Genomic DNA, 9,034 nt, shown 5'->3' with positions numbered 1-9,034 from the left:
CACTCCGCCACTGGAATTAGTTCTTACTGTTATAGAATGGATGAAAATAGAAGCAAATTCACTCCCAGAAAGATCACATCCCCTGCCCCCAGTATTTACAGGTTGATCTGAAGCTTCACAATGCCATTGTCAGACTTCTTTCCTGGGACCAAGCCCCACTGAATAGACCTGAGTGGAATTCTAAATAGACTTGCTTCAGATTTTAATATTCAAGGCACTGTGGAAACACACAAGTTGCTCACATACAGGCTGTTTGTCCCGGCGTGGATGCCATTGTGAAACAAGCTTTTTTTCCCCCTTGCTTTTCCACAGCATCTTGGTGCTTTTGTGCACCTTTCATTTTTCCCCTGCCTTTCCAGCAATATGTAACTCAATTTAAAGTGACATCACAACCTGTAATGTCGCCAACATCTTCTTCCCGCTTCATTAAGAATTTCAAAATTATTTCAGTCTTCCTATTAATTTTGTATCCTCAAAGGGATCCAACGTTTTCAATTTGTTCCATTATATGTTGCATCGACAGATTCTTGCTCTAGCTGAAGCAGAGTGGGGTTGGCTAGATTGCTATTAGTTATGTGAATTAAACTCCGCTCAGGTTGCTTGTCCCTGGGCCATTAATCAAGGCTTTGTCAATTTAAAAAAAAATATTTTTATTGTATAGTTTGAAATAATCATTCTATTTACATCTTTCTGATATAATTTCCAAACAATACATTTCCCCTTTTTTCTCTCCCACCCTCCCCTAATATTATGTTTTACTTTTCTTTAACCAAACAGCAGTTGTTGTCTTCTTATCCATATGTCTTCTCTGACTCCCGTCTCCTTCATCCAATTCTCGTAACTTGTCCATATCTTCATTATTTCATCCTGTTTTTCTTGCCATGTTTTATTCTTTGATAATATTCCAAAAATGTCTACTGTCACTTGTTCCCATATATATTCCAACCATTTCTGAATCGTCTATTTTTTCGGATCTTTCCATCGGCTTTGTCAATTTTGATCTTCAAAGCACTGTTATCAGGAACTGTTCATTTATCTTTTAAACTCACTTGGTAAAACAGATCTCCACATACCCACTCACACAGAGATATATAAATATATCCGTCACGTGCACTGTCTGTTTCACACTTTTGCCCACGCAAACGCTTGCTGCTGCAGTGCATTTGTCAGCCTTTATGAGGCTGTGGGGCTTATTATTGTTTTCTCTCCCAACTTCATTCTTCTCAGGCCGGCTCCCTTTATGTCTGGAGCTGGGCCTTGGGGAGAAGCCACAAAAGAGTCCTCTTTCCCCTACACAGCGTACAGAAGTCCCAATGTCCACACTGGAAGACCTTCACTCGGCCTTTCTGTTGTCTTCCAGGTCTGTGCCAGAATCCTGCACCTCTTCCCAAGCGTCGGGACCTAACAAGTGGTATTTTGTGTCACGATAGGTGCTCACGTTGTGGCATCGTCTGGCCCGTGTCGCTTCATAGATCGCTTGGACTGCAGGTGGCAAAGGTGGGAAGCCTGCCAGGTGGGCCAGCTCCTTCGCATAACTCCACTGTTGAGCCTTGAGCTTCAGAAAGTGCCGAGCCAATCCCCCCTCCCTCAGGTATCGCTCCAGTTGCTCCTGGGCATCAGCCTCCATCTCAGCTGCAGAAGGAAGGCGGCAGCGACCCTGGAGCACTGCAAGTGCAAACAGCACCTGGCAGTGGAAGTGCGGGAAAGGGCAGATTAGCTGGCAGAGGCCAATAAAGAACAGGGAAGGGTGTCGAGGGGCTAGCAAGTGGCGATGCAGGGGGCCTACCCCATAATCCGTCTCCTGTAAGCCCAGCTGGGCCAAGGGCAAGAAGGGAAAGCAGTACCGGTAGCCAGTGCAGAAAATCAAGACATCAGGCTGCAGCACTGAGCCGTCCCTAAACTCCACTGTCTCCTTTGCCACCTTCAAGAGCCGGGGTACTTGCAGGACATCTTCAGGCAGCCCACACACAGGTGGCCCGTGATGGCTCAGCACCACCCGAGCAGCCACAGGAGACAGCTGCAGGGCCAGGTCAACACCTGATGCGCCTGCACCCACCAGCAACACCGTCAGGCCTGCAAAGGGCTCTGTGCAGCGGTACGAGTGACTGTGCAGAAGGCAGCCTAGAAAGGGAGAAAGAGATACGGTTGGCAGAAGCTCAAGGGGAGAGCTGAGCATTCTTGCACTCTTCTGGCAAGTGCAATCCTCAGACCTAACACGCCCATTGTGTAAGCTTCCTCTCTTTACTCTGAACAAGGGTCCCAAGGCCCAGAGTAACTTTCTGCTCTTCCGAAGGGGCTGGCTATAGTTTCTGGGGTAGAGGCTCAATGACAGAGCACATGATTTGCACCAGGAAGGTCACAGGTTCAGTCCGCAGCATCTTTAGTTTAAAAAGTGCAAGAAGTTAAAGATATCGGCTAGTTTATTTTATTTCCATATTTTTCAACAACAAAACTCCACTCCTACTCACTCCACCTCACCTCACCCCAGGGCTCATAGGGCTATGCGAACAACAGTGATTGAAAACAATTTAAAATAACATAAACCTCAACAATCATAAAATCAATCAGTAAAAACCAAAGTAACAAGATGGCGACATTCCACCCCCTTCTGCGTCCACAGGAGGCCACTAATGTTGGAATTAATTCAATTCAAGCCCGGCTGGCCAGATGTAAAAACCCGGCGGAATAGCTCCATCTTACAGGCCCTGCGGAAACAATTTAAGTCCCACAGGGCCCTGATCTATCTGGGATGCCTATTCCACCAGGTAGGGGCCAGGGCCGAAAAGGTCCTGGCCCTCGTAGTGGCCAGCCGGATTTACATACATGAGCAGAGGATGCTGCCTTATACTGTGCTAGACTGCTAATCTACCAAGACTCAGAGTCTGAGATCAAGGAATTTGACATTACCTAGTACCTGATACTTTTAACTGGAGATGATGGGGCTTGAGCCTGGTATCTTCTGCGTGCAAAGCAGGTGCTCTACCTCTGAGCCACAGCCCCTACCCTGTTAGAAAAAGGCCTTTCTCTCCCAGGAACCTTGGAGAGCAGCTGCAGATAAAGCTCAACTAAATGGACCACATTCAGTGTAAGGCAGCTAGGAGTATTCATACAGTGCAGTGTGAGTACTATATAGCCAAGCCAATGGCAAAGAGAACATTGCTCAGTGGTTCTACCCAGTGAGCTCCATTCAGGAGAGTAGGAAAGGAATAAAACAACAGTGAGCAATGGATAAAACTGGATGAAGGGAGAACAATGCTGGAATCAGCTTCGGTACCCACTGGGGAGAAAAGCGGGGTATAAATATTTAAATATATACATGAATTCTGATGCAGCCTATTCTGGAAATTAGTTCCTCCAAAGCCTACAGATATCTGACACTGTCCTCCACACTTGTTTTAATCACAGATCACTTCAAGCAGCATAGTACTCCAAACAAAGAAATACTCCAATGAATAATGGGCTAGGACTGCAAAGAGCCAACTCCAACCAAGACCTTCATAATTGTTCTGTAGCTCATAGTTCTCTCAAAAAATGGCCTTTGCTTCTTTTTTTAAAGAAACATCGTATTTTAATGGGGTTGATTTCTATTTGCCCCTCTTTTCAGAGGACAGGGATCTCCGTGGAAGTAGTGGCATAATTGCAAGGGGCATCAGAGGCCAGAAAAATGCTCCAAGTGCTCCATCAAAAATTGGGGCAACAGGTGGATGGAAATTTATTTAGCATATGGGAGTGACATCAGATGGAAGGTGTCCAGTGTATTTTAAATTTATCCTAGGATTTGTATCTCACTGCATTAAGACTAAATCCACATGGCTGTATTGCTCGGCCTTGCTCGACACATTAAATGATGCAAATCTCCCCTAATTTCCCGTCTTAATACAGTCGTTTTCTGCTCTGCCTTGGCTTCCAAGCCACAGTGGTGTTTTTCTGAGAAGCCACACATGTTGTCCTCTAGTCATCAGTTTTTTGGGTTTTTCCCTCCGCTTTTCTTTAACCTTTCCCAAACCTGTTTAGCTAAGAAGTTTCTTGAAAGAACCGATTAGCATACCATCTGGATGGAAAGGTCCACCTTTCCAAACCTCTCACCCAGATTGGCATCATTTTATTGTCAATGTCTCTCTTGTGCCTGCCAGGAGGTGCTTTTCTTAAAGATCAGCTCCTGCTACATTGCTGCAGCGTTATAGTGATATAGCAACTGCAAAAGTAAAAAAAAAGAAAAGTCAGCAGAAACCTCTCCAGTGGTGCAGGGACCATGAGTAAGGAAAGTACAGGAAATACCCCCGTGTGGGTGCTCTGCTATCTCTACAAATGCTTCTGAATTCTCAAGGGCAATGGCTATTCAATGGGAGCCCAGCTGATCGGGACAGGCTTGAGAAACAGAAACTCTTTTACCCAGGACAGAATGATTAGGGTTTAGGCCTTACCTTGAAAACTGTCCAGGCCAGGGATGGGTGGTATGTATGGGACGCTGTAATGGCTGCAGAAACAAGATTGTTGGTACCATAAGTTGAAAGGCTTGTGCACATGTGTGCGCCATAAGGGCCAGTTAGCCCCCTTTTGCCTCACCGGTTTGCAAAAATTAGGGTACACAGCTAGGCCACCCCTCAACCTGGTTTAGTTTGGGAGGGGGGCTCCTCTGCTCTGGACCCCAGCCTGATTAAGTTTCCTAGGCCCAAGATGTGCCTCTTAAAACCTGGCATCCTAGCACTGGCTAACCTATTATTATCCAGTTCCTCCTCCAGCTCAAGCAATACCAGACAATTACCTATTTCATCCTCAAACGGCCAGTACTCACCCAGTACAGACCATAACAGCATCAAAATGTTCCGAGACACGGTGTGTGGATCCCGATCCCCTCACAGTTGCTCTGATATCCCAGCCCTGGTCCCCAAGCACTGGCCGAACATCATCCACTTGCCACCGGAACTTAAGTAGGGGGAAAAGAGGTCAGATCTGGGAGTCATCAAGGCCACAAGGAAACCAGCTAAGAATCAGCAGTAGGGAGCACAAGTGAGGCTTGGGTCATGGAAAGTCACTGCTCCAATGCTAGAAAAGCTGGGGAAATGGCAGGACCAAAGGGGGTGGGGCTGAACTGAGGCTCCTTCCACACTTGCAGAATAATGCACTTTCAATCCACTTTGCAGCTGGATTTTACTGTGCGGAATAGCAAAATCCACTCGCAAACAGTTGTGAAAGTGGATTGAAAGTGCATTATTCTGCATGTGCGGAAGAGGCCCATGTCTCTACCGCTAGGTAATGGTTATGGTTATTTGGTGCTCAAAGGGGCCTCCTTTGGTGTAAATTTATACATTATATGGATGAGGCCCAGCACAAGTTTCACAGCTAGGTCCACAATACAATTCAAGCCCACTTTCTTCAGTGGCCACCACAGTCCTCACAAATATGTGCAAAATCCCTCTACTCACCTACATCATCCATGGCTTCCAGTGTGGCCCTTCAGACTTACCCGGACGTGGTCCTGGATGCCAGATTCTTCCCTGTAGCTTTCCAGGTAGGCCAGCACATCTGAGTGATGCAAGAATGACGGCAGAGACGGGTCGAAGGGGAAATCCGGAAAGGCCATGACTTCTTTGGGAAGGTTGGTCCTGGGGGCCAGACAGGAGGCATCCCACCCCCCTAATTAGTACTGACCTGCCATTGCTCCCTGTATCCTCCCATGCCTGTGGTCATCTCCAACCTCTGAAACCTCAAACCCACAGGGCTGCACGGGCAACGTCGTACACGCCATCTTAGAGAGAGACAGATAAGAGTTTCAGTTGCTACCTGAGATCGCGGTACATGCTGGAATGGATGGGCCATCCCTCGGCGTCTTCTCCAGTCTGCTCTGTGTAAACCCAGGTGCCTCCCACTTGGTCAGAGGCCTCAAACACCACTGGAGGAAGGAAAGCGTCTGGGCAGGCGAGGATGTGGCGGGCAGCACACAGCCCCGCTGCTCCTGCCCCAATCACTGCCACACGCAACTTCTTTGACGCCATCTTGCAGTAGGTCCTGAAGGGAAAAAAGAGAAATACAAGTGTGTGGGGGGGGGGGGGGCATTACCTTCCCCAGAAGCCTGGATTCTGCCCACTCACTATAACATACCTACTTCTCTTTAGCATCACAAGGGAGAGAGCAATGAAGAATGGTCGTTATGGATGCTTGTTTGGTGACCTTGGGTCTCTCTCAGACTAGCCTAACTCATGGAGTGGTTGTGAGGATAACATGGAGGGAAAAATACTGTAAGCTTGAGCTCTGCTCTCAGGGGAAATGTGGGATATAAAAAGTAAATTCATAAATAAAGAGGTGAGTGGCATCTTTGATTAATCCTTATTCAGGTACTGCACAAAGCCTCAAATATTGCTGTCAATATTGAAACTTCAATCCTTAATATTGAAGTGAAGGAAAGAGGAAAAAGTGGCATAGCTAGGAACAGCGGGGATGTGAGGGTAGGGTGTGGCTGGAAAGTTTTGTGCATGACCATGGACCAGTTTGTCAGCTAATAACAGAAATGCCAGGGTGTTGTGGGTTTTCCAGGTTTGTATGGCCGTGTTCCAGTAGCATTTTCTCCTGACGTTTTGCCTGCATCTGTGACTGGAATTGGATGCAGGCGAAACATCAGGAGAAAATGCTACTCGAAAACGGCCATACAGCCCGGAAAACCCACAACACCCTAGCGATTCCACCATAAACAGAAATGCCCTTTTCAAACATATGTGACAGCAAGTGTGGCATACAGGTTTACACTGCCATCTGGTTTTATAGTTGTTTAAAGGTTGGGTGGCAATCCTGTTTTAAACCAATAATGTATTTTATGTAAATGTTGGAAGCTGCCCTGAGCCCACGACGGGGAGGGCAGGGTACAGAACCAATAAATAAAATGAAATAACAATTTGGAAAATCTGAGTTAGAATCTCCAATCAGCTACACAAGGCTCACTGTAGGCCAGCCGTTCTGAATGAGTCTACGTCACAAGGCTATTGTAAGGACAGACATATGTATACATATACTTCCTAGAGTTCTTTAAGGCCAGGATAAAAATGGATGGATAAACTATTTTATTTTAGCTGGGTTTTAATTAATTCTGTTTAATAAAACGTTTGTATCCCCACCTTTCCTCTTGGCTCAAGGATGACTGCTGGCATTTAATAGGAAAGCCAGGATTCCTCAAAGCCTTTTATAAAAACTGAACTCACGTTAAATTTTATCTTTCAAGGTGTTTCAAAGAAAGTAAAAGGTCCTGTTGAGAATAGGCAAGGATGGCATTTTACAAACCGGAACAAATACAATTAGCCCATTCCACACTGTTCATAGCACATAAATAGGAAGCAGGACTTAGGCACAGGTGTCAAACTTGCGGCCCTCCAGATGTTATGGACTACAGTTCCCATCATCCCCTGCCAGCATCATGCTGCCAGGGGATGGTGGGAACTGTAGTCCATAACATCTGGAGGGCCGCGAGTTTGACACCTAAGACTTAGGGCATAGGAAGGATCCCCCATCCATTCGACCAGCGTGCAAAGCTACAGCCCATAGCCATATTCCACAGGTAGGAGAACAAAGTGGCGCAGTGAAAGTGCACCAGTCAGAGTGCAAGTATCGGACTCTAGCTTTCAATATTCTTTTGCCTTAAAAAAGAAACCACCCTGCAAGCAGAAAACTAGCACGGTGCTAGTCTTCTAGTTGCACGGAGTTCCACACATGCAAGAGCAATATGAAAATCCAGTCCACCTCGTCGTTCCGTTACATGTGCAAACCACGAGAAGCGGGAAAGAAGAATGTGAAGCACATACAGGCTGCACTACAGAACATCCTGAAAGCCAGAGGCCGGTGGTGCGCCTGCAGTCCCTCCAACCTGGAGGATATTCCGCAGCACCTTAACACTGTGCGGATCGCCTCCGGCCTGAGCCAAAACGAACCCCCCTTCTTTACCCCCTCTCGAGCCATCTATTTCTCTCCGCACTTTCCCTATTTTACCTTCCTGGGGATCTACCCCTTCCGCATTTAGTATCTTAACTCCAGCCAGGCCAGCGGAAGGGAATTGCTGGAACATCCCTGGAGCTCTCGGGGCTTTTTGAAGGGGGAGGATAAACATAAGACGACGACGACAGGGATTGCAAGCAAAGGACGGCACCGTCCGGGATGCTCCAGGCCGGCTTTTCGCTCTTGCCCCATAGGAATAGGAGGCCGCCATGTTAGGACTACTATCCGCTGGCTCCGGGGCGCAAATTCAGCAATAGGTAGGGGGAGGCTTTGGCCCAGGGGTGTCCAACTCCGGCGCTTCAGATGTCCATGGACTACAATTCCCATCAGCCCTTGGGGACTGATGGGAATTGTAGTCCATGAACATCTGAAGCGCCAGAGTTGGACACCCCTGCTAGGTCTGATCTGGACCCGGCCGCCCTTCCCGTTCCTTCTCGGTGCATTTATGAGCCCCCGTAGCCTTTTTGAGCTTGCAACTTTGAGCCCGGAGGGAACTCACCTCGCCTGGAGTGGAATCGCCTCTTCTCCTTCGCCAGTGCCTCAGCCCAGTGGGTGGCCGGGGTGGCAAACTGAATCCTGCCGGAGAAAATCTGAGCCCCGCTTCCTTCCCCCCACCCCAAACCAGTGCAAAGGTCAGGCTACAAGTTGTAATTCCCAGTGCCTGGTTTTTGATTGACATTCTGCAACCAAGAAAGCCTTCGGGGGTCAGGGGTTTGTTTCAGTGCTTGCACATTCAACTCCTGAACCAAAAGCTAGTGGGGGGAATCTGTGAGCAAAGTCACGCTGGCCACAGTTTCAGTGCTGTGTAAGCAGCGGTAAGCACGCCCTGGCCTTGAGTCGGATTACCACTTAGCCTTCGGTGGACCACGAGGTTCTTGCCTGGGCTCATCTAGCAGTTACCTGGGCACAAGCCCGCTGAAACCGCTTGGTCAGCACAGGTGGCTTATTCAAATGTCGCCACTAAATCCAAGATGAAACCTTTTGTACAGCCATAAAGGTGTTTTGTGTGTGTCCCAGCAGGGTTGCCAGCTCCAGGTTTGGAATGCCTTACTTG

At 47.7% G+C, this 9,034-nt stretch overlaps 1 protein-coding gene across 2 annotated transcripts; it reads right to left on the bottom strand.

The window, feature by feature from the left end:
* Positions 1 to 847: 847 nt before the first annotated feature.
* On the bottom strand, positions 848 to 8,720 carry LOC125445931 (flavin-containing monooxygenase FMO GS-OX4-like). 2 transcript variants are annotated; one of them, XM_048519375.1, is made up of 6 exons: positions 8,480 to 8,720; positions 5,785 to 6,009; positions 5,468 to 5,606; positions 4,796 to 4,926; positions 4,425 to 4,477; positions 848 to 2,121 (listed from the first exon to the last, which is right to left on the bottom strand). In XM_048519375.1, the coding sequence occupies exons 2-6, from the start codon at positions 5,994 to 5,996 to the stop codon at positions 1,334 to 1,336; spliced, it is 1,323 nt and encodes a 440-aa protein (XP_048375332.1). In that variant the 5' UTR covers positions 5,997 to 6,009; positions 8,480 to 8,720; the 3' UTR covers positions 848 to 1,333. The 2 variants fall into 2 exon arrangements, with proteins under 2 accessions (XP_048375332.1, XP_048375340.1); XM_048519383.1 differs by lacking the exon at positions 8,480 to 8,720 and adding an exon at positions 7,975 to 8,212.
* Positions 8,721 to 9,034: the final 314 nt, after the last annotated feature.

Source organism: Sphaerodactylus townsendi, linkage group LG01 (genome assembly GCF_021028975.2).
Source record: "Sphaerodactylus townsendi isolate TG3544 linkage group LG01, MPM_Stown_v2.3, whole genome shotgun sequence".
NCBI lineage: Eukaryota > Metazoa > Chordata > Lepidosauria > Squamata > Sphaerodactylidae > Sphaerodactylus > Sphaerodactylus townsendi.
The sequence above is the reverse complement of the archived record's forward strand: the minus strand, read 5'-3'. Positions and strand labels throughout refer to the sequence as shown.